The following is a 26,607-nucleotide window of genomic DNA, read 5'->3' on the forward strand; positions in this document are numbered from 1 at the left end:
TCCAACACCTGAGCTCCAGAGCTGGGAGGGCCTTTCGAAGCCATCCATCTAGTTCAACACTGTTATTTTACAGATAAAGAAACTGAGGCTAAGTGATTTGCTCACAGTCACACAGTAAGTTTCAAAGGCAGGACTTGACCCCCAGGTCTCCCTGACTCCAAGCACAGTGTCCTACCCACTGTACCAGAAAAAGGAAGAAGTAGAAAACTATGGTTCTTAGGAGGAGAAAGAAACCTTTCCACACCATCTTTTTCTTCTGTGTTACCTGGCTTCTTCTAAACATGGTTGCTAAGCTTGCTCTTTAATCTATAGTCAGGAACAATTCCCCTGGTCAAGGGATTCAGCCACTGTGAAGCAGTAGAAAGAGTGCCAGGTTTGGGATCTGATGATCTGGGTTCAAATCCAGCCTCAGCCAACCTGTTTGACTTCGGGCATAGCATTTCCTCTTTCTGGGCTGTGATAGCCTCATTTGGAAATTGAGGGGATTAGATAAGATGGTCTGTCTATGGTTCTATGGCTCCAGCTGGAGTCTGAATTTCTTCCCAGTGGAAACCTGAGCCTCAGAAGGGCGCCCAAGGAATGGTGAAGGGGGTGCTTACATAGGATCAGAAATCTAGAGTTGGAAGGGGACTCAGAGGCAAAAGAGAGAAACGAAAAGCCTTCCTTTCCTGGCCTAGCTTCACAAATATTAAAGTATACCAGACTGCATGAAAAAGTCACAGAAAGCTGTCCAAGTGTTCTCCCCTAGTGAAGATGTATTTATTTGTTTTTTATTCATTCATTCATCCACTCATCTATCCATCCATCCATCCACCTGTCCACCTACCCACCCATCTACCTCCATCCATCCATTCTGGTAAAGCATAAGGAACAAGAGCCTATGAGTGCAAGAAGTTTGATCTTTAAATGGAACTCTTCCCGTGGCCGGCCACCAAATCTGCAGTGCTGCAGGCCTGAGCAGTGGAAGGCAATTACATCTGCTGCTTTATTCAGATGAGGCGACTAGAGCGAACTCTTGCAACATGCTTCATTTTGAACCCTAGAGAAGCAGTGTTATTATGGGGTGAGGTGAAGTTCTGCAGAGGGGCTGGAACTCCAAACAGCTGGGAGGCCAGTTGTGGTCTGAACCAGCTCTCTCTGGCTCCCCTGATGTATTAATTTCCATAAATGCTAATAGGCCATTTCCCTATCGGCTATTACTTATGGCACCTCCCCTTGGATAGATTTCAACAGAAAGGCAGGGAGCAAAAGGGAGGGATTCGCAGAAGCCCAACTGCAGACCAGAGTTTACCTACAGGACTCTGGGTTACTAGCTATTTGCTCCCCAAGAGCTCTCTCTGATCTGAGGGTTACACATCCCTGCTTCTTCCCCCACAGGCCAGATCCCCACAGTGAAGGGGAGCAAACAGTTGCCAAACCCACAAAATGCTGAATCACAAAGCTGAGGCACAGACGGGGAAGTGGGGGTGGGGGGTGGGGACCAGGAACCCGGGAAGGAAGAGAAGAGTTACTGATCCCAAGATGAGCGTACCCGGAAAATTGTCAGGGGCCCCGGCCAAAGTGTAACTCTCCCTTGGGGCTCCTAGGAGAAGCATGAAGAGGGGAAAGGAGAGCCCCTGGGGGGAGTCCTATCTGACCTGGCCTGGCACGCTGGAGAGGCATGTTCTTGCAGCAGCTGCAGGGGGAGGAAGTGGTAAAGCAGCCAGGCCACCAGCCTCACAGAGGAGCTGCAGCAGGGAGGAGAGGGCACTCGGGAGCCTTAGCACTCCACGCTGAGCCCAAGATGGGGAGTGAGAGGGCAGCTGGAGGGGGAGGAGGGATGGTGGTGATGGTCTGGAGTGTGTGAGAGATCACAGGCTGAGGGAGTGGGAGCATGGAAAAAAAGAAGCTTCAGAAGGGAAGAGGGAGAGAGGCCAGAAAGGAGCAAGAAGATAAAAAGGATCCGAGAAGAGAGGGAGGAAAAGAAGATGAAGGAACAATGCTTGGGGCATCGAAGAGAAAGGAGGAAAGGGGCAAAGCAGAAGAAACAGATGCGGGGGCTGCAGAGGAGCAAAAGGTGGGAAAACTGGACTTCAGGGAGAAGTAAAGGGAGGTGAAGGAAGGGATTGAGGATGGGGAAGATGGGAGGAAGGGACTGAGGTGAAGAGAGAGGACAGGGCATGGAGACAGGAGGGAAAGAGGGATGGAGATGGGGAGGGGAAAAGGAAGGGATAGAGATGGGAAAGGAAAGAAGGGATGGAGATGGGGAGGGCAGAGACAAGGGATGGAGACGGGGAGGGAGGGACAAGGGATAGAGATGGGGAAGGGACAAACCTGGGGAGGGGAAGGAGAAGGGATAGGAATAGGAGATGGGGGAAACAGAGGCAAAGAAGACGGAGTATTATAGGCCGCCCAGCCTCCTGTTACAGACGAATTAACTAAGGCTCAGAGAGGGTGGTAACTCGCCCAAGGTCACACAGCTGACCCATCGCAAAGGTGGCACTCGAACCAGTCCCGGGGGCTTCGAGCCTGGGGCTCTTCCTCCGGCCCACGCCGCTTCGCCGGGGGCGGGGAGCAGGAAGGATGGGGACCGAAGCGGGGAGGGTGGACCCCGCGAAGCAGCATCCAGGCCGGGCCAGCAGCGCCCGCCCAGCCAGCCCCACTCCTGCGGCGGACGGAGCGGAGTGCGCACCGCGCGGGCCCTGTCCCCCAGCCCCCACCCAGTTCACCTGCGCTCACTCACCTGGGGGGCTGCGGCTCCGGCTCCGGCTCCGGCTCCGGCTCCGGCTCCGGCTCTCGCTCTCGCTCCCAACTCCGGATTTTCCTTCCCGCCCTCTCCCGGGGGTGAGTTCAGAGCCTCCGAATCCCGCTCACCCAGGCAGGTTCCGCTCGCAGCATCTCCACCTCGTGGGACTCCCGAGGCCACGCCCTCTACCATTTCCCATTGGTCCTCACAGTCGCCCGTCACCCTCCCATTGGTCGGGAATCCGCCAGTCATGCAAATCAAGACCGGCCAATTGCCGCAACGATTGGGTGACACCCTCCCGGTCGGGCTTCGGCGGCCTGGACTCTGATTGGCCCACAAGGGCCGCGGCCCCTGATGACGGAACTGGTGGGGGCGGGTCCTTGGCCTGGGCCAACTCAGGCCTTACTGGTCCGCCCACCTTGGACCCGCTCGCCCGGTAGCGGGTGGAACGTCAGGCTTCCCCTTAGGTCTCCAGACTGGTCCGGAAGACATGCAGCTCAGGTGGGCGCCACTTCTAGGTCCGCCGGGGCCCTTTGTGGGGGGAAATCTCCCCGCGAGAAGGCGTTTCCTCCCTCCTTGGAGGTAGCGGCGCCTGTCACCTCGGTAACCATGCCGGGTGGCGGGCGGAACCATTGAGCCTTGGGGGGGGATGGGGCGGGAAGAGACCATGATGGAGGCTTCTGGGGGGTCGGAGGGCTTGGGGTTCCCATATGGGAGTGGTCTGCCAAGGCCATTTTGTGACGTTTAAGAGCCTGGCTGTGGCGGGAGGGCGAGGCGGAGGGCGAGATCTGGGTGGGAAGAGGTGTCACCCCCCCCGGGAGGACAGTTGGTTTGATCCGCGGCGCTAAGGCCAGGAGGGGCCCACAGTGGCGACCCCGACTTCTGACCCGTGCCCCTTGACCTCATCTGCTTGGTCAGGATCATTCTCCCTCATATTCCCGGGTCCCTTTACCTCTTGTTTTTGGGCAAGTCAAGGAAAGGCTGGTCTGGGTCATTCCTTCCAGGGACTCATGGGTGGGCTTTTCTCCCCTTCCAACCCCACTCCCTCCCCCTCTCGTCTTCTCTCTCCTGTTTGTGCCTCCTGGGGCTGGCGGGATGCGCTACTTTCACCGCCGTGCTCCCCCGATCCTCCCCCTCCTCCCCCTTGTCCTTGCCCCCCTTCCCCCACCCCAGTCTTTCTCTTCTTCCCCCTCTTCTTCCTAATCCCTTCTCCCTGTGAGTCCTCCCTCCTCCTCACCGTCTTCCCCAAGTCCGCCCTATCTTCCCAAAGGCCTCCTCTTCTTCCTTCACTCCTCCTCCCCTAGTTCTAGCAGCTTCTCCCTCCTGTCCTCCACCCCCCACTCTTTTGAGTCTTCTATGTCCTCCCTCTCTCCATCCCCCCTTTTTTGAGTCCTCTCCTCCTAGTCTTCCCAACCCCCTCCCCCACTTTTCCTCCCATCTCTACTCTCTCCCTCTCCCTAGTCCTTACTCTCTCCTTACAAGTCTTTGCTCTCTTCTCCCCTAGTCCTTACTCTCTTCTCCCCCTTAGTTCTTCCCCCTTCTTTCTCTTAGTCTTTCCCTTTATTCCCTCCTAGTCCTTAACCTCCCCCTTTACCCTTCCTTCCCCATCTTCTTTTCTTCCCTCCTGCTGCCCTTTTTTCTTTCCCCTACCTTCCTTCACTCGTTCCTCCTCTCACTCCTTTTCACTTTACCCAAGACCTCTTGCCTTGCAAATAATCTTCCCTCAAATCCTTCCCTTTCAAAATTCCCTCATCACTCAAATTCTCTCTTTCTTCTCGCATTTTTTTTTTACCTATTTCCAAATCTTTTCCTTTTTTGACTTCACAAGATGATCCTACTCTACCAACTCAGACTACGGCAGGTTAAAAACCCTCAGCCTTCCATTTATGGCAGCCTTACACTGAAATTTTCTAAAACAGTGTCATTTTCATTATAAGAATGTGGGCCTTTGGGGAAAAAAAGTCCTTTGTTAGACTGTATGCTCTGATTTTTGGTAACCCTTTGAAAAACCTACCTCCTTGACTGATAACCCTACTTTTTGTTCACCTGAGCTTTGGCAGTGTTTTAGTCATGTTCTCATGCCAACTTTATTGCTATAGAATACTATCGGTTCTTCCTCCATGGATTTCCTTATACCATTTTCTTCTCATAGTCCAGATATATAGGCTGAGAGTATGTGTGCATGCGTGTGTGTGTGTACACAACTTTTTTCCTCAGCAGTATCTCTCTCTCTCTCTCTCTCTCTCTCTCCCCTACCTTTTCCTCATCAGTTTATTCAGAATGTGTCCCAACTCCTCCACTTTGATAATTTTGGCAATATTTTACCACATTTCTTTCAATTCATTCTTTCATTCAATGATGGAACTGAATCCACTTAATATTAATTCAGTTCAGTAAACATTTGTGAAGTGCCTACTATGTGCCAGAGAGGAAAGGGAACAGGCATTTATTAAAGGCTAACTATCCTCTGGGTACTATGCTAAGTACTTTACTTGTATTATCTTACTTGAACCACACTTACTTGAACCTTTGAGGTAGGTGCTATAATCTACATTTTACATTTGAAAAAACGGAGGCAGAGGTTAAGTGATTTGCCCAGGGGACAGGTTCAAATCCAGATCTTCCTGATTCCAGGTCCATCACTCTATCCACTGGGCCACCTAGGTGTCTCACTGTCTTCTTCCCTGGGAATGTAAAGGTGTAAAACAAATTCAAGTTAGGTATACTAGTCCTTGATACCTAATAAGATGAATGACTTGGCCCTTGGAAGAAAAACATTAAATGTCAAACTGATGATAAAATATATATTTGAGCTAATTAAAATATCCTTATGATGTTTTTTGGCCCACAGTGCTCACGGTAAGCATAAGTAAACAGATAACTATAAAGTTAATTATTGCTTATTTGCCAGCATCTGTTACATAAGATGTGAGACCCAGTTAAGCCAGGTCATTGTGAGAGCATCTGTAGATGAAACTGAAAGGAGACCAACAAATAGGTGTGAAAGGAAACAGATTTGCCAGCTTATCCACCTCTAGTTGTACTCATCAACGGTAACAGTGTAACAACCATGACGTTTCACTCTTTTGCCTCAGGATCTGGCCTGCTATACAGGGGAGTAGAAATAACACTTAAGGTAATAGTAGGAAGAAACCCTGGACTTGACCAAACACATGAAGCAGAAATCAGTCCTGGGGGTGATGCAATTGGGAAGGCATTCAAGGTTTGACTTTCAAGCGATTTCAGAAGGCAGAGAATTCCGAGAGAATGGAAATATCATCGATGGTTTTATTATCAAAAGTGACTGAGAAGATAGCAACAGCCGCCAACCAACTGTTCACTTTTTCCTTTCTGTAAAATCCTTAAGGAAAATTATCTTTGGCAATACTGAAAGTATCCTTGCGGAACATGGGAGCAAGGAAGAGGCAGACTTCTCTAGTAGAGGTGATTTCTCTACAAGACTATTTTCATAATCACCCAGCTGAGAGATGTAGAGCTCACTGTGTGTAGTGATTAAAAAAGGGGGAAAATATGACTCTGTAGGGTAAAATGTAGTCAGGACTCTCAGGATTCCTTGATAGAGTCAGCCAGAAGGAGAACTTGGTTCCATAATTGTTTCAATTTAATTAAACTTAACAAGCACTTTTGAAGTGCCTCTAATAACAGCTAGCATTTCTATAGTGGTTTGCAAGGCACCGTACACGTAACATCTCGCTTTATCCTTACGACAACCTTGGGAGGTAGATGCCGTTACTGTTCCTATTGCACACATGAGGAAACCGATTCAGAGAAGGGTGAAGTGTCTTGCCCAAGGTCTGTCAGTCAGCAAGCATTTATTCAGCACCTTCTGTGTGCTAGGCACTGTGCTAAGTCTGGGGATACAAAGAAAGGTGAAAAAAAAAACAGTCCCTGCCCTCAAGGAGCTTATAGTCTAATGGGGGAACAATAAGCAAATAACTGCCTACAAACAAGGGGTGTATGGGTTAAGTGAGATAAACAACAGAGGGAAGGCCTTAGTGTTAAGGGGGATTGAGAAAACCTTCCTGTAGAAGGTGAGATTTTACTTAGGACCAAAGGGAAGACAGAGAGGGCTGGAGAAAATGGGAGAGGATGGCCAGAGAAAATGCATGGCTTTGGGAGATCTAGTCTCTTGTGTGAGAAACAGCAAAGGAGGACAGTGTCACTGAACCACACAGTGTATTGTGGGGATTCAGGTGTAGGAAGGGCCCATCCTTCATAAGAAAGGCTTTGAATGTCACAGGAGTTCACATTTGATGCTGAAGGTGGTGGGATTGGCCATTGGATTTTATCAAATAGGGTGATGTGGTCAGACCCGTATTTTAGGAAGATCAGTCTGACAATTGAATAGCAGATAAACTGGAGTCAAGTCAAGCTTGGAGCAGAGAGCAGCCGGCAGGCTCTGACTCTAGGCCTAGGCATGAGGTGATGAGAACCTACACCAGAGCAGCGTCAGTGGAGAGATGGGACTTTTTGTGAGATGTGGAGAAGGTGAAATGAACAGGACTTGACAAGTGATCTGATGTAGGGAGTGAGAGAGAGGGGAGGCGAGGATAACACCTAGTTGGAAGCCTGGGGGACTGGGAGGAGGGTGGTGCCTCTAACAGTCACAGGGAAGTTATAAAGAGCAAGAGCATGGGGGTGGGGTAGATAATAAGTTCGGTTTTAGACATGTTGAGTTTAAGATTTCCCCAAGATATCCTGTTCAAAATGTCCCTGAGACATCCTGTCCCCAATGCCCAATAGACAGTTGAGGATGCCAGACTGGAGATTAGGACAGGAGTTAGGGCTGCATAAATAGATCTGAGAATCTTCAGCTTAGAGATGATCGCTGAATCTGTGGAGGCCAAGGAGATCACCAGGGGACATAGAATAGAGGGAGAAGAGGGCCCAGGACAGAGACTTGGGGACATCCGTCATTAGAGGTCTTGACTGGATGAAGATCCAGCAAAAGAGATTGAGCAGGAACGGTCAGCCAGGAAGGAGGAGAACCAGGAGACAGCCATGCCATGAAAACTTGGAGGAGAGCGTCAAGGGCAAGAGTGTGATAGACGGTGTCAAAGGCTACAGAGAGGTCAGGACATGGGAAGTGAGAAGAGGCCATCGGCTGTGGTGTTGAAGACATCATTGATAACTGTGGAGAGGGCAGTTTCAGTTGAACGGTGAGGTCAGAAGCCAGACCGAGGGTTAAGAGAGTGTGAGGGACGGAGCTAGTAAGTGTCTGAGGCTGGATTAGGATGTAGTCTTTCCGATTCCAGGGTCACTGCTTCACCTACCTAGCTGCTACGATGACAGTTTTTCTAGGCATCAGAAATACAAAGACAAAAATGAAATATTCCGACCTCAAAGTGCTTATATTTTTACTGTTGGGAAATACTGCATATGTATAAATTCAAAATAAATACAGAGTAAGTACACAATGATTTTGGTGTGTGTGGAGGCACTGTAAAGTGGAGGTAGTGGTGGAGGGGGGGATCAGAAAAGGCTGGGTGTAAACCCCCCCCAATAAAACAAAAAAGGGGCAGCTAAGTGGCACAGTAGATAGAGCACCAGCCCTGAAGTCAGGAGGACCCGAGTTCAAATTTGGCCTCAGACACTTGACGCTTACTGGCTGTGTGACCCTGGGCAAGTCACTTAAACCCGATTGTCAAGGAGAAGAAGAAGAAGAGAAGGAGGAGGACGAGGAGGAGGAGGAGGAGGGTGGGTGTGGGACGTGGGACATGAGCTGAGCTTTTTAGTAAGGTGGGGATTCTAAGTGGCAGAGGGGAGGAGAGAGAACATTCCAGCTTTGGGGGATGACAGCCTTTGTAAAAAGTAGAGAGACAGATGGAATGTTGTATGAAGCAAAAGTAAGCCAATTTGGCTGAAAGATAAAGTAAATGGGAAATAGTGTGCCTGAATAGATGGGTTGGCTTTGTAGGCCTTTAAATGCAGATGGAAGAGTTGGTATTTGATTTTAGAGGCATTCAGCCCACTGGATCATTTGGAGTGGGTGGAGGCGAGTGGCACAGTCAGACCTAGGCTTCAGAGACATCACGTCTATAGCTGTGTGGAGGATGAATTGGAGAGGGTAGAGACCTAAGACAGTGAACCAATTTGGAGGCTAATGCAGTAGTCCAGATGAGAGGTGATGAAGGTATGATTTAGGGAGGTAGCTGAGTGGAAGGAAGGTGATGGATATGAGGGACATTTTGAAGGCAGAATTGATAAAGCTGGTCAATTGAAAGGCTGGGGTGGGGGATGAGAGTCAAGAGCTAAGAATGAATGAGATTGTAAAGCTGGAAGATGGATGGTACTCTTGACAGAAATGGGGAAGTTCAGGAAAAGATAATGAGTTCAGTTTTGGATATGATGAGTTTGAGATGCCTTCAGGACACTCAGTTGGGAATGTCCAACATACAGGCAGAGATGGGAGATGAGCATAGGAATGAGGGTTGGCTATGTCGATTTGGGAGACATCTGCATAAAGATGATGGTTTAACTCATGGGAACCAATGAGAGCTGAGAAGCGAGTACAGAGCAGAGCCCTGGTGCCCACCCATACATGGGTGCTGATCTTGCAGAGGCAACTGACAGAGAATAGTCAGACAGTAGAAGGAGATCCAGGAGAAAGCATGTCATAAAAAACCTAGGAAAGACAGGATGCAGAGGAAGGGGCTATTCAGTGGAGTCAAAAGCTCAGATACTCACTAGCTGCTGGGCAAGTCACTTCATCCAATGTCTTTGCCAAGAAAACCCCAAACGGGGTCATAGTCAGACACGATTGAGAAATGACTACAAAGGATACATGAATAGGTAGAATGTGAAATAAGTATGTATTGACTAATTCAGTCGGTCCCTATCTCTTAGACAACCACTGCAGATGGCAGCATTGTGGGCCCACAATTCAGTGGGAGGAAGAAACAAATGGCCTGGATTGGACTTGAGAAATTATGTAGCACTGTCAGCAATACCAGGCTGTTTACTGTGGCAAAAACCCTTTTCAATACCAGTGTTTTCCAATGATGCTACTGTGGATCATAGAATACCACAGTCCCAGAAAAATCAAGTTTACAGGTGCCCCAAAGATCAGTGGAAAGATACATGGTGGGTGCCGGAAGGATGCAGTGCATCCTAGAATCGGAGTATATCAGTATTAGAAGGGACTGAGGAAGTGATGCAGTCCAAGCTGGACCTGTGGAAGAATCCCCTACATGACATTTCCAATAAGCAATTGTCCAGCCTTTGTGTGGAAACCTTCCAGGAGGGGGCACTCATGACTTCCTTTGGCAACCCATTCATCTTTGGACTGCATTGTTTGTGAAAATATTTTTCTTTACATCAAGCTGAAAGTGGCATCTCTGTTGTGCCTTCCACCCATTTCTCCTAGCTTTGCAACTTTGAGACTAAGCAGAAGAGATTCTAATCCATCTTTAGCCCTTCCTTGGGACTTGAAGATAATTTTCAGGTCTCTTCCACACACAGCCTGTCTCCTCCAAGTCTCCCATTGGTGATTTTCCCCTGGAGCCTCCATTTTGTGGAAAGGCCCAAGCCAGCCTCCCTTCATTCTGTTCCTGACTTTCTGTACTTCAAAACCCTGTACTTGTGGTGGGCACCTCCCTCCTCCCCCAATCTTTGTAGCTATCTTTTGTGTGCTCCCTGAGGTCAGGGACAGTCTTTTTGCTTGTTTTTATATCCTCAGTTCTTAGAACAGAGTCTAGCACGTAGTAAGCACTTAATAAATGCTTGTTTTCCTCCTCCTTCCTTCCTTCCTTCCTTTCCCTTTCCTCCTGTCCTTCCCTCCTCTTCCTTCCTTTCCTTCCCTCCCTCCCTCCTCTTCCTTTCTTCCTTTCCTTCTCTTTCTCCTCTTCCTTCCCTCTCTCCTTTTTTTCCTTCCTTCCCTTCATCCCTCCTATTTTTCCTTCCTTCCTTCCCAAACAGCCTGAATTCTTTTCATTTTCCTATGGCATGGTCTCCAATCCTTTCCCCATTCTAGTCACCCACTTCTGGATATGCTCCAGTTTGCCTAGTAAGAGAGGAGGGGCCATTTCTTGGAGCAAGCACATTCCAGGATGATAAAGGTCTTTTGGTGCTGGGGGGGAAGATGATTATGTGATCGTATCAGTTGTCAATTGCCAATATTAAACAAAGAACTGCTACCATTTCAAAAGTTTCTTTTTTTTTTCCTTGTAGGAACAGTGGGATGAAAGAAGGATAGGTATTGTGAATGGCTCAGTTTACAACAATATCAAAATAATTAATAGCTTTTGTCAGTAGCCAGGTGATGGGATTGTAGCTTTAGAATGGGAGTGGATCTTACAGACTGCTTAGTTTGGGGCTTTTAACCTGTCATCCATGGATCCCATGGGGGCTAGGCTCCAGGGGGTCTGGGACATGAAAAGGGTTAAGAGCACCTGGTCCAGTTCAACCTTCTCTTTTTACAGAGAAGAAATGGAAGCCTAGAGTGGTTGTGATTGAAACCACAGGTTCTTTTGACTCTGCATGCAGAGGTTTCGCCATTGCTTGATGAGAAATAAAAGCAATGATATTGGTTCTAGGTTCCCCAGGGAGAAAAATTCTAGCTGGTGGGAGAGGAGCCAGAAGTATTAAGTGCCAGCTCTGTGTAAGGCACTATGAAAAGGTAAATTGAAGATACAAAGAAGGAAAGATTTAGGCTCCAGCCTGGAGCTTTTAATCTACTCATGAAATAATTGGCCCTATGTGCCCATTCTAATGCCAGGTAGAAAGAGTTAGTGTGATAAGAGAAGCAGGCAGAGGGCTCTTCTAGTTGAGAAGAGGGATCAATTGCTTCCAGTTTGTGTGGGTGTGTTTGCATGAATGAATCCAAGATGCCTACGTAGAGGGGCTGGCATTTGAGTTTGGCCTTGAGATCTTGGCAGAAATGGATGAGTGGAGCCTGAAAGAATGGGGAGGCCTTCCAGGTGAAGGGCACCCAGTGTAAGCAGTGGCAAAGACTCAGGAAAGAGCTGGTGTGCCCAGGGAAGAGCAGATGGTCAGTCTGGCTGACAGACGCCATGTCAGAAGCATATAACGGTTCTTATTTTTTTAGCCTTTTATGGTTTGCAAAGTGTTATTAACCCATTTTACAGATCAGGAATGTCAAAGCTTAGAGAGGTTAAGGGCTAGTTAGAGCCAGGTTTTGTAACTCCAGCTTCACACCTCTTTTCATTATATCATGTTGTAAAGGTAGGTTGGAGCCATACTTTCTACCTCCAGTTCATTTACACTCATTATAGAATTTCAAATTATTGACAAAATGGGGATAAGTGGATTAAGGATTAGTTGATTGACTAGACACAAAATAGTAATTAATAAATTAAAATCAACCCAGAAAGAGTTCTTTAGTAGAATGACCCAAGGATCTGCCCCCTTGGCTCTGTCTTGTTTGATATTTTTATCAATGATTTAAATGAAGATGTGCACAGAATACTTATCAGATTTGTATATGACACAAAGCTGGGAGAAATAGCACATTGACAGCAAAATCAAGATCCCAAAAGATTTCGATATGGCTAGAATGATGGGCTAAAATTTCATCTGAATATATGTAAAATCCTAGGTTTGAATTAAAAAAAAGTCATTGGCATGGGAGGAAGCATGGACAGCCATTGATGCTTTTTAAAAGACCTAGGGGGCTGTTGCTACAAACTCAGGGTAAATCAAGATTGTGACACATAGCCGAAAAATGTCATCAATCTTTTTTTGAGCACCTACTATGTGTCTGATACTAGGCTAAGTGCTGGGGGTGCAAAGAAAGGCAAAAGCAGCCTCTGCCTTCGAGCAACAATCTGGGAGCAACAATATGCAGACAACTGCATACAAACAAGACATTACAAGATAACTTGGAGATGATCACAGAAGGATGGCACTAGCTTTAAGGGGGACCAAGATAGGCCTCTTGCAGAAGGTACAATTGCAGCTGACTGTGGAGGAAAGCCGGGAGGTAGAGATAAGGAGGGAGAACCAATGAAGCGACAGATGGTGAAGAGGTACTGAGTCTGGAGATGCAGTGTTATGTGTAAGCTACCGCAAGAAGGCTATTATTGCTGGTTCATAGAGAACTTGGAGGGGAGTCATGTGTAAGGAGACTGGAAAGGTAGGAAGGGACCAGGTTGTGAAGGACTTTAAAAACCAAACAGAAGATTTTATATTTGATCCTGGATATAGTGTAGAGCCACTGGAGTTTATCAAATTGGGAGGAGTGGGGATGGAATGTGAATGTGTGTGTGTGTGTGTGTGTGTGTGTGTGTGTACTCGTGTACGTGCATTTTCGTGTGTCCTGAACTTGAGGAAGATCGCTTTGGCAGCCAAGTGGAGGATAGACTGGGGTGGAGACTTCGGATAGGAAGACTTCTAGAGGCTACTGCAGTAGTTCAGGTGTGAGTTGGTAAGGGCACCAAAATGGCAGCAGTGACATAGGGGAGAAGAGGGAGTTTATGAGAGATCTTGTGAAAATAAAATCGGCAGCGCTTGGCTACATTCTATACAAGGGACAAGGCAGAGAGAGGCATTGAGAACATCATCTGTGTTGCGAGCCTGGGTGACTAGGAGGATGGCGACGACTTCAACAGTAAGAAGGAAATTTGAAAGAGGGGAGGATTTAGGGAGAAATAGAATGAGTTCAGGTTGGAGAATGTTGGGTTTAAGATGTCTACTGGTCATCCGTTTCAAGATATCCAGTAGGCAGCTGGAGATGCAGGTCAGGAGAGAGGTTAGGGCTGGATTGATAGATCTGAGAATCATTGACATAGAGATGATTATTGAATCCAGGGGAGCTGGTGAGATCACATCACCAAGTGAAATATCATAAAAGGAGCATAGGAGAGAGCCTTGGGAGACACCCACAGTTAGTGGGCATGACACAGACAAAGATCCCCAAAGGAGACTGAGAAGGAGCAGTCTGATAGATGGGAGGAGAACCAGGGGAGAGCAGTGCCATGAAAACTTAGATGGGAGAGGGGACCTAGGGAAGAGCTTCTTACTGCTGAAGGCTTCAGAGAGAAAGGTCAAGGAAGGTCACCTAATATGTCTAAGGCTGCATACATAAAACTACCGTGTTTGGAATGAGAGGTGGTAATGCTGTTGCACCCTGCTCTGGTCAGACCATATAATAGGAGGATTGCGTTCACTTCTGGGTGCCACGTGGAACCTCACTCAAGGGAGGTTTTTAGCCTGAAAAAGAAGAGATGGTAAATATTTGATGGACTGCCAAATGCAAAAAGGGTTAGAATTGTTTTGCTTGGTCTTAGAGTGCAAATGTGGCAGTGTATGGAAGTAGTAGGGGTCGGTTTTGCTGAATGCTAGGACACATTTGCTAACAATTAGAGCTGTCCAAAAAGTGGCCCACTCTCCCTTGGGAGGTGATGAGTTCTCCATCACTGGAGTTCTTCAGATGGAGGCTGGCTGGACTCCTTGGTGGGAATGTTGAGGAGGAGAGCATTCACATGGGGCTGAGCAGATGATGGCTGAGGTCCTGGGCACCTTTGAGCTTGTGTGATTCTGCGATGATCTATGATTTTGAGCCATCTTTTCTCTTGCCTGATCCTTCATTTTCTCATCTCTGAAATGAGAGGGTTGGTCCCTCCTGTCTCTAAATCAAATTTAAGGAATTTTTGGGCCAGACTATATCCTGTATTTGCTAGTAAGACCTATTGACAAAGAGTGACGTTGCAGCCTAGCTCTTAGGTACTGCACTCATCTGGAGGCCTGGAGCTGGCTTTGGGGGATGGCGGGAGGTGAAGAAGGTTTTAGAAATGAAGATTTCAGAAATGGGTTCAGAGGAACTAGTGATAAGGGAAGAGAAATCCTGCCTTGGAAAAGAAGAGGCAGAAGATTTTTAGCAGCTAGGTTGTTCCTAGTCTAACTCTAGAAAAGCATTCAACTAGTGGAGGATTGATTTTGTTGGAAAGTTTATAATGGAAGCTGGTAAGGAAACGGGATTCTTTTTTTTAAAAAAAAAATACAGATTTCATTTTTTTATGTCACAATATATACCTTCCTCACCCAGAGAACCATCCCTTATAACCAAGAATTAAGGAAAAAGGAAGGGAGTGGAAGGAGTATTTTAGTAAAGCTAACCAACACAGTGTCAACTCAGTCTAGCACGGGTGGCCTTTAGAAAATGGGCTCTTTTCAGTAATACGTTTTATGACCTGTTTTACTGGAGTTTATTTTGCCCAGTGAGTGAGCCCTATCTTTTGACCATCTTTTTTAAATTTGGAGATGGGGCTGTGCCTGTGCATGGGAAGGGCCCTCTTTTGTGTGCCTCGAGCCTGTCCTGATGCCATCTTATCCTCTGCCCAGCCGCCAAGGTGATTTTAACAAAGCATAGCAGTATTAACAGCAGCAGTGGCTAGCGTCTGTGTCCTAAACACTTTAACAGATATCTTGTTTGATCCTCAAAACAGCCCTGCAAACCTCGTACTATTTCCATTTTACAGTTGAAGAAACTGAGGCAGGCAGCGGTGAAGCAACTTGTCCAGGGTAACACAGCTGGTAAGTGTCTGAGGATGGATTTGAACTCAGATCTTCCTCATTTGAGGTCCAGCACTCCACCCAATGCACCTCTTAGCTGCTGTAAGTCACTGTGTCACCCCAGGCTTAGTGAGCGATAGTGACTCCTTGTTGCCTCCAGGATCAAATAGCAAATCTTCCATTTGGCATTAAATGCTCTTTATAACCTGGTCACCTCCTACCTTTCCACTTTTCTCATGCCTCATTCCCTTCCCTGAATTCTGTGATCCTGCAGTGTTGGCCTTGCTGCTCCTCAACACCTTCCCTCTGGGATTATCTCCATTTTATCCTATGTAATTTGCACTTATTTGTATGTTGTTTCTCCCTTTAGATTGTGAGCTCCTCCAGGCCAGGGGCCTGGTTTTGCCTTGTATCCCTAGTGCTTAGCACAGTGCCTGGTACAGAGTGTGGACTTGATTAATGCTTGTTGACTGCTGCTTGCCTTTAGTCTGTTCTCCTAGCACAATATATTTCTTTTATGCATTTAAACATTTTCTTATTGATATTTATATTTATCTGTGCACATGAAACAGAATTCTATCTTTTTTACACTCTCATTCTCTTGGCAATGTTTTGTGGCTACATGGAATACTGCAGTCTTTAAAGACTCCAGAGGATTTGAGAACCAACCACGTAGCCATGATGAGGTTCACTTTGGGAGGTGGGGAGGAGGCAATCAGCAAATTCACGCTGGAGCACATTACAGAAGAGGAAAGGCTGTCAGCTCCAAAATGTATGACCCTACAAAAAAAGGTGGGCTGGCTGAGTAGCAAGAGCAGGGAATAACTAATTGATGGGCGACCCACATGCTCCAGCAGTATCTTTGCGGTGCTGAGAGACGGAGCACAGCACAGTGCCTGGCTCACAGTCAGTGCCTGATAAATGCCTGTTGACTATCGACTGACTAGAGGAAGACCCCTGGGATGTTGGCTTGACCTGTGGTGGATTTATGGGAGGGCTTAGCTTGAAGGAGACTGCTTGAGGGCCAGGTTGGCATTTTATTATTTATTTTTGTATCTCACCACCACCTGGAAAGTTGTTTTACCCATAGAAGGTGCACAGTAAAGGCTCATGGCATAAATGAACAGTGCCAAGCAAGGTGCTGCCCTACCTTGCATGGTTTCTCAGCTCCTAACCAACCCCATTGCAAAGCCCAGGCTCTTAATGGGAGGAGAGATAGTGAAGCGTTATGTCAAATCAGAATCGTTTCTGCTTAACAGGAGAAGTATTTGAATCACTCTGGTTGCAAGGAGGTCAGATCTGCACTGACCCGTGTGGCTGCATGCACCAAGCCCACCTGGGCAGTGAGGAGGGGCCCTCTCCTTGGGTGGGGGCAGCGTGAAGATGAGCACTATTGATGTGGTAATTTTGCTTGCTCTTCCTCCCACATGAATGGCACAGGTAATCCAGAGACAGGAGGGACCCTGCAACCGCGAGGATGACTGAGTGGCACCAAACATTCGTACAAAACCTCTTCGTGCCCCCCCATCCGCAGAGAGGGCGCCAGCTTTCGAAGGAGTCGACGGCATTTCAGTGTGTCCTGAAGTGGCTCGATGGGCTGCAAATTAAGCAGGTAAAGAAGCATGTGTGTTGTTATTAGCTTCAGCTGGGATCAGTTTGCAAGTTAACACATTGATTTCAGCTTACTCTTGTGTCTGTAACACTGTGACCATGACCTTGGGTCCTGCTCGTTTTCTGAGACAGAGTGACTGTCCGTCAGCTGGTCAGGGAAATTAGAGAGCTTTTGAAAACCAGTGGCAGCACACGCACACACACACACATGCACACACACACGCACACGCACATGTACACACAGTTCAGAGGTAATAGTTACCCCCTGTTTTTAAGAGATGAGCTTGTTCATACTGGTTCCACCAAACTGGCCTTTTCATGTTTCTTAATTAAGGCCAGAACAGTACAAAGCTGTTGGGCCTCCCGTCAGCCTTATTAGCGCACATATCAAAAGCCCTTTTGCTTTCATTCCATCGGAGTTTTCCCAGACTCAAGCAGGGCAGGTTCTGTCACTCTGATCCTGACAGATGTCCTTTAGCCGACAGAGAGCCTCTGTGAGAGATTTTTTTCATCTTCTGACATCCATCCAGATCCCACATGGCTTGGAATCTCTAAGGAGGCAGAGCATCCTTCTTGCGCAGACAGGGTACAGTATTGCCCATCCCTGACCTCCCCTGGGATCTGAGCAATGTTTTTCACACTGGACTCCGGGGATTTGCTTTACTTTAGCTCTCTCTGTAACTTGGCGTTTGTATTGTTATTTCTTGCTAATGAAGGAGCTTTTCTGTACATTCTGCTTAATGGGGACTCACGGCGTCTGAAATGTGCCCTGGTGATCATGCTGGAGCACCATCATCATTTTGCAGGGTCTGGGGATGTGACGCAATAAAAAAGGAATCTAATTTAGACCCTTGCTCCTATGTCAGCCTAGTAACTATCAAAAGAGGATGTTAAATAAAACAGGGTCAGCCTCTGAGAGTTGCTCGTTCTGTGTGTGATGGTGGCTCTGACTTCAGACCAGATGTGGAAGCTGTTACGTGCTGACTTTTGGCCCTCACGAGAACCTTGTTAATGATTTCTAGGCAGTTCTTTCTTATCAATATGAGGGGAAGGAAAAAAGAATTTATATAGTGCCTACTATGTGCCAGTGACCGTGCTAAGTGCTTTACCAACATTATCTCACTTGACCCACACAGCAACCCTGGGAGGTAGGTGCTGTCACTACCCCATTACAGCTGAAGAACCTCAGGCAGACAAGGGTTAAATGACTTATCCACGGTCACATAGCTAGTGAGTGTCTGAGACTGGATTTGAATTCAGGTCTTCCTGAGTCTAGGCCTGGGGCTCTGTCCTCTGCCCCATTTATCATTTTCATTTAGCTTAGTTTGATTGCAGTTCTTTTGAACATTTTGTAATTCATTTAAAGAATTAAAATTAATTTAACTAAAATAAAGTGCTTCTCTAATTTGGGTGAGCCATTTCTGAGCCCTTTTTCTGGGGGTTTTAGATTTATTGGATCACAGATCTAGGCCTGGCAGACAGCTGGAGGTCTCCCAGCCTTCATTTTATAGAGTTGGGCGCTAGGGCCCAGCCAGTTGGGAACTGAAGTATTTTGCTCTAGGTCACACTGGTAGTCACCCCCAGAGTTGGGGTCCGAACCCCACTACTCTGCTTCCTGATTCAGGGCTATCTCCACTAGACCAAAATTTAAAGTCAAAAGATTCTTCCTAAAAAGCAGGTTGTTTAAACAGGGTCCCTGTGGAGGATGAAAATCCCAGGAGTTGTTTGGCCCAGGGGCAGAGAACCAGACCAGGACTTTTGTCCCCTCTCTTGTTGGGCATTCAGCAGCTGGTAGCAAGAACCTGCAGAAAAGGTGGCTGTGTATGAATAAACCTACTGCAGCTATCTAGACCGAACGAAGCCACGAGACGCTGGGCTCTTCCTCTGGTTTTCTTGCTGCTTGGCCCCAAATGAGGGCTTAGCTTGGATTTCCCCTTTCCCAGAGGAGCCCGCTGCCATGCCCCAGGTCCCAGCAATGACCCCTGAGTCATTTGGATGGGGTTCCCGGCACAGCTGGATCTGGTGGGGACCCAGGGGCGCCTTCAGGTGGGGTCTTGTGCCTTTTGTCTCCCAGAGGGTGCTGGAGGCGCTGTCTAGTGTGGAGTACCATCTCCGTATTTCTCTCTTTGATGTGACCTATCGACACTTCTTTGGGAGGACGTGGAAAAGCGCAGCGAGGCCAGCGAAGCACATGGTTGGAGAGCAGCCCAGGATCATCTTCAATGAGGTAGAGCCCAAGGATGGTAAAGGAACACTCAATATGGGGCCTTTTTGGGGGGTGGGAGCGAGCAGGCGGGGGCCCGTTGGGGCAGAGATGTCTCCACTGAGCAGAGCACCCGATGGCTGCTCTCCAAAGACGTGGGGTGTCCCTGCCCGGGTTCCCAGGGGTCCAGTACTTTGTTCTGTCCTTCTCTAATGCATGCAGCATGTGCTGCTGTGAATTACTATGATCTCTGTGCGTGTTGGGATGACAGTCAGGATCCAGAAAGCTCTAGACAGGCTAGGATTTGACTGAGTCTAATTAGATGAAATTCAGCGGGCATAACGATAAAATCTTATAATCAGGTACCACAGAAAGGCTTCAGAAAGATTTGATGGGGGGAATGATGAGAGAACATTGGGCTGAGAAAGATCCGAAGGTTTTAGCGGCCCACAAGCTCACTATGAGTTAGCGATGTGATGTGGCCATCAAGGAGCTCATGCATTCTCAGACTACATTGAGAAAGGCAGCCTGGAATGAGGGGGTGCTCCCCCCACTGACTGTGCTCATCACACCTCGTCTGCACTTCTGTGTTTACTTCTGTGCACACGCTTCAAGGAAGACGTTGGCAAGATGTGGAGAATCTAGAGGAGGGCAGCCGGGGGAGGGGGAAGGGAACGATCATTTAAATAGCACCTACTGTGTGCCAGGCTGTGCCAAGCACTTTACAAACATCTCACTGTCATTATCCTCATTTTATAGTTAAGGAAACTGAGGCAGACAGAAGTAAAGTGATTTACGCAGGGTCACACAGCTCATAAATATCCCAGGCTGGTTTTGAACTCGGGTTTCCCTGACTCCAGGCCCAGGGCTCTGTCCACACAGTGCTGCCTAGCCAGGTAAGGACCTTGAGTCTTGCTCATCTGAGGATCACTTGAATGAGCTCGGGGTGTTTAACCTGGAAAAGAGAGAGCTTGAGGGGATATAATAGCTGTCTTCAGGTATTTCAGAGGCCTTAGAGGCTAGAACCTGGAGAACAGGGATGGAGTATCATAGAGGCAGGTTGAGCTTGATATCTGAAACTGCCTCCTAAGAGGTGAAAGCATCCAGAGACGTCCTGGGCTGCCCCAGAAGGTGGCAGAGCTGTCCAGAGATGTCCTGGGCTGCCCCGAGAAGGTGATGGGTTCTGCCTCCTTGGAGCTCTTCAGACAGAGTCCGGCTGACCACCACCCATACTTGTAAGGGTATGCTACAGTGGAGCTTCCTTTCACGTATGGATTAGACTAGATGGCTACTGGAATCCCCTCCAACTCTCAAATTCTGTGATTCTTCCTTAATTCTAGGGACTTTTTTGTCTTCTCTAAATTTTGTGTCTCCCCCAGTGCCTAGTATGGCGTCCTCTACTTAGTAGGCACTTAATAAAGGCTTCTTGATTTTAATTACATTTTATATTTAGATTAGAAGTAGGCAGAACCTTAGGGGTTACCTTCGTCTATTCTAATCTTTTCGTTTTTCCCATGAGAGATGACATGACTGTCTGTAGTCCCCTAGCTTCTTAGGCGGAGTCTGGACCAGAGCTTGGCCTTCCTCCCGGTTTCCGGGCTCATGGTTTTCGTGAGTGGCTTTGTTTCACCGGAGCCACTTTATCCATTTGGTCAGATGCCTCTCGTAACTGCTTCCTCAGTGATCAAAGCATGCGCTTATGGGAAGCAGGATTTTACTGAGGATTCTTCCTTTAATACATCAGTACTTCCTAATTTCTGTCTGTGGGAGGTGCAGAGTGCAGCCCAACCATGCCTTCTCTTCTTCCCATCTTGGGTGTGTCTTGTCTCCATCATTCCAGAAGCCTACATGGAGCATGTACATGAGCTGCTGAAGGCTTTCCTTGGGGCCTGTCCTTCAGGGACACTGATGCACTGCTCAGACCACCGGCTAGCCACATCTCTTAGCTCCTCGTGGAGCTGACCATCCTCACCAGAGGCTCAGTTTGCCTTCTTTTGTGATTAGACAGACACGTCCTCTCATGGACAAATAATTGTGTGTAATTGGCTGTAGTGAGGGTGGATGTGACTTTGAAGGCATTGTTCTGGCCTTTGGGTGCTGGGACTCTGATGGCCAAATAGATGGATGGATGGATGGATTCCCCTTCTCTCCTGACACGTATGCAGCCTGTCACAAATGGTGCTTGTCTCTGGCTGCAGTTAGGTCTGAGGGTCACGGTGAAGCCATGGAGGATTTGGGACTTTTCTGTAGATTTCACTTCTACCCTGAAGGTCAGAAATGGTTAAGGGTAGTTGAGATCACTTCTCATCATGTGGCAATGCTTGCTATATGCTCAGAGAGTGTACCTTCAGAATCATGGAGCAGGGTGTGTGCATGTGGCAACATTATACCCCAGTCCAGGGGTGGGGAACCTGTGGCCTTGAGGCCGCATGTGACCTTCTAGGTCCTCGGTTGTGGCCCTTTGAATCCAAGTTTTACAGAACAAGTCCCCTTAATGAAAGGATTTGTTCTGTAAAACTTGGATTCAGTCAAAGGGCTGCACCCAAGGACCTAGAAGGCCATATGTGGCCTCGAGGTCACAGGTTCCTGCCCCAGTCCTTCTGTTTAAGGGGGGACCTCAGAGGTCTTTGAAGTCAAGCTTCACCTGACAGAAGGACTCTCTTTACTGTATAACTGAGAGGTGTTCATTGTCTCAGAGACCTCGAGTAAGGTGGGCTGGGACTTCCGCCTCTGAGCCTCATTCCATATGGGGCATAGCCCTGATGGTTGGGAACGTCCAGCCTCAGTTTTTCTCCTTCCAACTTTGGCCCATTGCTTTGACTTCTCAAGGCAAATCCTTACCCTTCCATGGGACAGCTCTTTGAATATTTGAAGGTGGCCATCACGTTCCTCCTATGTAGACAGTCTTTAAGCCTTTGTCTGATTCGCCATCCTTTTCAAATCCTGGTTGCCCTTCTCTGGACACTCTCCAGCTTCTCAGTGTTCTTCCTAAAATACACTGTCCCCTGAGCCTAATAGTAGATGTGGGCAAGGGCAGAGGGTGATGAGGTTGCTGCCTCCTGATTCCTTGGACACTCACGACTGCCCATCTCCTCTTCTGCACCTTTGCCCAGGTTATGTCTCATGCAAGGAGCCTTCTCTCTCACCGCCTCACCTTTTTCAGCCCTAGGCCTGTTGTCTTCAAGGGACTTTTCCTGATTCCACTCCCCAGGAGCCACTACCCCCTCACTGTGTGTTTATTTTATATGTACCCTGAATTTATATGTCTATGAACGTGTTGCCCCGCCCCCCCCCAGACGCCAGTGGAGTGTAAGCTCCTTCAAGACAGGGCCTGCTTCCCTTTTGCCCTTTGTATCTGTATCTGCGTGTGGTCATTGTGTGGTCATTGTTATTCAGTTGTTTCAGTCATGTCTGACTCTTGCTGACCTCACTTGGGATTTTCTTGGCAGAGAGGCTGGAGTGGTTTGCCATTTCCTTTTCCAACTCATTTTACAGATGAAGAAACTGAGGCAAACAGCTGTTTTTAAATGACTTGGCCAAGGTCACAGAGCTATTAAGTGCCTGAGGCCATATTTAAACTCAGGTTCTCTTGACTCTAGGGCTGGTGCTCTATCCACTGTGCCACCTGGCTGCCCACTTAGCTGATGTCATTGGTGCTCTTCAGAAATGAACAACAAACAACAGCTATGTGCCTGGCACATAGTGCAAAAATAGTCCCTGCCCTCCAGAGGCTCACACTCGAATGGGGAGACAACACGTAAATAGAGAACACCTGGTTGGGTGGGTGGGTCACTCAGAGGCAAAAACCCCAGTGTCTGGGTGGATGCAGACAGGCCTCTTGTGGAAGGCGGGCTTGGAGGCCAGGAGGCTTGAGAGGCAAATGTGGGGGCAGACAGTTGAGGACTGGGGACCCCCAGGCCAGAGGCCTGTAACACCAATGTTACTAGCAGCTGCTATGGGGGCATAAGACTAATAAAACTGGCACACAGGAAGGTTGCTAGCACAGGTTCTTTGATTGGCTTTTCTGAAGGAAAGCAACTTAAAGGGGTTTACAATTTTAGTTTAATTAAACATAGCACCTTGAACTTCAGAGAAAGCACAAGCAGGAATTACAAGTTGAAGTTTATGAAAATCAACAGACAGGCTTCTGTCTGACCATAGCAATACGTACATAATCACCAGACAGAGAGAGAGAAGCACCAACATCTGGGTTTTTCAAAGCTGGGGGGCGGTGCTCCTTAACAGCTACCCAGAGTCTCATCTGATTACATCACATGAACACTCTTCCCATGAGTGAGCTCCAAAGCAAAATTCTAACCTCAGAGTATATATATATATATATCTATGTGTATACACACACACACACACACACACACACACACACTTCTTCAGGGTCAGAGGGCCTCACAACCCTCCAGCTCTAACTACTCTAACTTTCTACTCCACTCCTGCCTGTTCCACTTATTCAACAAGCTCCTCCCACCACAGGCTTCATGTAACTTAGGCCTCCATGTGACTTAAGCATGGCACATGGGCCTATTAATGGATGGGAAGATCTTCAAATTGAACACAAATGCATTAACAGTACAAGGCCAGAGATGGGAGTGGGATGGGCATGTTGGAGGGTTTGCACGTAGGCCAGGGTACCTGAATCAGTATGAGGAAGGGGGTGAAGTGTAAGGATGCCGGAGCCAGAGGAGGGGCCAAGCCGAGCCATCTCTGTGGCTGCTAGAGGCCATCGGGAGTCATGGACCTCACCGAGGGAGGGATGTGGTCAGACAGGCTTTCAGACAGTCCCCTTGGCTGTTGAATCCTTCATTGTTTCCATCTGCATGTGTATCTTGAAGTTCTAATGGGGCCGGGGAGAGCCCCATGTATTCTCATCAGTTCAGTAACAGAGCCGTTCTAAGCCTTCTCCTTTTGATTGCTCCAGCCTCCTATGCTGCCCCCTCCCCAGGCCTCCCCAGGCCCTCCCCAAGCCCTCTCCTTTACTGCAAAAACTGGTGGTGCAGTGAATAGAGCATGAGCCTGCGGTCAGGAAGACTTATCTTCATGGTTCAAATTTTGCCTTGCTTCCTAACTGTGTGTCCCTGGGCAAGTACTTCACCCTGTTTGCCTCAGTTTCCCCATCTGTAAAGTGAGCTGGAGAAGGAAGTGGAAAACTACGCCAGTATCTCCACCAAGAAAACCCCTGATGGGATCGCAAAGTCGGACACAACTGACAATGAGCTGGAGGAGGAGATGGCAAACTGCCCCAGTATCTCTGCCAGGAAAACCCCAAATGGGGTCATGGGGCGTCGGACAGGACTGAAATGATCGAGTAGCCACAAGATGCCTCAGGTTCCTCATACGTAAAGTGGGGATTACAACGGGTCCTTCCCTCCAAGGGCTGAGGGGAGGATTGAATGAGGTACTATTTGTAAAGTACTGAGCATGGTGCTGGGCACATGGGAGGTGCTGTATAAATGTTTGCTGTTATTTGCCGTGAGCTTCTTTTCCTCTATTTTGCATCTCACAATCTCTCCATATCACCCCTACCACTCCCCCCTACCCTCTTTTACTCTAGTCTCTGATGAAAAGGTGACCCTTCTCCCTGCTCCAGCCCCTCTCTGTGTACCCTTGATCCCTTTCAGTGGCTCAGCCAGGCTTTCCACCTTGCTGTTCTTCACACTTGACACGTGTTTCCCACCTCCATGCCTTTGCCCAGGCTCTCCCTCCTGTCAAGAACACACCCATTACTCACTTCTGCTTCTTAGAATTCTTCCTTTCCTTGGAAGCCCAGCTTAAGCACCACTTCCCACATGAAGCCTTTTCTGACCCTCCCAGTGGCTACTGTCTCTCCAGTCTTCCAATCTTACCTTGAATTTATTTTGTATCTATTTCTAGAAGTATGTGCCATCTGCCCTGATAGAATGGAAGCAGGGACATTTTCATTTTTGGCTTTGTAGTCTTAGGACCCAGCACAGTGACAGGTACACAGTATGTTCAGCACATTTGTTAAATGCTATGTGGAAGGCACCAGGGTACAAACATAACATTCTTTTCCTTCACTGAGTTTGCATTTTATTGCATGTAAGAAATAATTGTTGTACTAGGAAATTCACTTCTGACTGGAAGAGAGGACCAGGGAAGGTTTCATGGAGGTGGTGCTGAGCTGAGCCTTGAAGGCAAGGCCTGATGGTTACTGTTTCCTTGTTCACGCATCCAGTCCTGTGTACAGAGCCTGTCTGCTTTAGATGGCCGTCAGTGGAAGAGCTTTTTCTCTATAATATCTTAATGACATATGATGTTATAATGACTTGTTCAGTCATTTCAGTTGTGTCTGACTCTTTATGGCCCCTTTTGGGGTCTTCTTGGCAAAGATACTGGAGTTGTTTGCATTTCTTTCTCCAGCTTATTTTACAGATGAGGCAACTGAGGCAAACAGGATTAAGTGACTTGCCCAGGGTCACACAGCTAGCAGGTGTCTGAGGCCAGATTTGAACTCAGGAAGAGGAGTCTTCCTGACTCTGGGCCTGTTGTTCTAGGCACTGCACCACCTAGCTGCCCTTTATAATGTTCCCACATCGTCAGGTGTGTCAAAAGCTAGCTACTGTTTTCTCGAAATCAGGAATTTTTATTAATTCCAGCCAAAAAAGGGAGGGGGTTGAATAAATGCCTTGTTTCAGAGCTGCTTCACTAACTACTCTCTTTACAAAGTCAGCCATTGTATATAAAGTACCTTAGTTCATATTGGACTTGCATTTAACCAAAAATTGACACCCCCTCTTTTCCAATTTAATTGAGTAAGACAGAGATTAGGATGGGCATGCATTGCTTTCATATGTTGGTAGAGGAAATTGAGGTTTACTCCCCTAGGTTCAGGTTCCTTTAGGCCTAGGAACCCTTCCTGGGAACTCTGCTGTTGCCTTCTCTGGGGCTATCCTTTTGGTAACAGGAAAGCAGCAAGATCAGGGTTTGCTTCTCTCCATTACGGCTCATTACCATGAGGCTTCTTAGCTCTGGGCTGTAGAAACTCAGCACCATCCAAAATTCTGCTCTCCTGGTGTGACATCATCCCCTTCCTGAGAATTCTGTGGCCCTTTGGTTAATCAGCTTCTATCTCTTGGGTCATGAGGCTCTTTTGTCCCTCGGTGTTTGAGAGGCCCTGCCCCTGCCCCTGCCCCATTTCCTCCTCATCAGAATTGTTTCCCATTGTGTCTTTATAATTTTTACTCTTTTAATTGCTTCCCATCCCTCTTGGGTTTAATGAAGTTAAGCATTTTGGCATAGATCAATTCTTCTTCTATTGGGTGTTGAGTGTGCGGCTAACGTGACAAATAGTCTTCCTGTTTTAGGATGGCTTCCTGCATGAGGAGCTAATGTCCATACCGTAAAAGACCAGGAAAGGAAATGAAGGTAGGTCACGGAACTCAGGCTGTTTCTGGTGTTCAGGAGGCCAGGCACCAAGCTTGTACCCAGGGGCGGTTTCACTGCTCTCTCAATGAAAGAGGATTTCATCCCATAATCGAAGTGCACATCTACTGATAACTTCCTGAATACGTGTCTTGAAAGTGTGGCAAGGCCCTTTTGCCCC

The 26,607-nt window shown here is 47.7% G+C and overlaps 1 protein-coding gene across 1 annotated transcript in view; it reads left to right on the top strand.

The window, feature by feature from the left end:
- Positions 1-16,694: 16,694 nt before the first annotated feature.
- The window catches only part of NPHP4 (nephrocystin 4), a 161,947-nt gene continuing 152,034 nt past the window's right edge, over positions 16,695-26,607 (top strand). Inside the window, 2 exon segments of the mRNA XM_036747336.1 lie at positions 16,695-16,829; positions 18,903-19,055. Of these exon segments, the coding sequence (XP_036603231.1) occupies positions 16,695-16,829; positions 18,903-19,055 (288 nt within the window).

This window comes from Trichosurus vulpecula, chromosome 2 (genome assembly GCF_011100635.1).
Source record: "Trichosurus vulpecula isolate mTriVul1 chromosome 2, mTriVul1.pri, whole genome shotgun sequence".
Lineage (NCBI taxonomy): Eukaryota > Metazoa > Chordata > Mammalia > Diprotodontia > Phalangeridae > Trichosurus > Trichosurus vulpecula.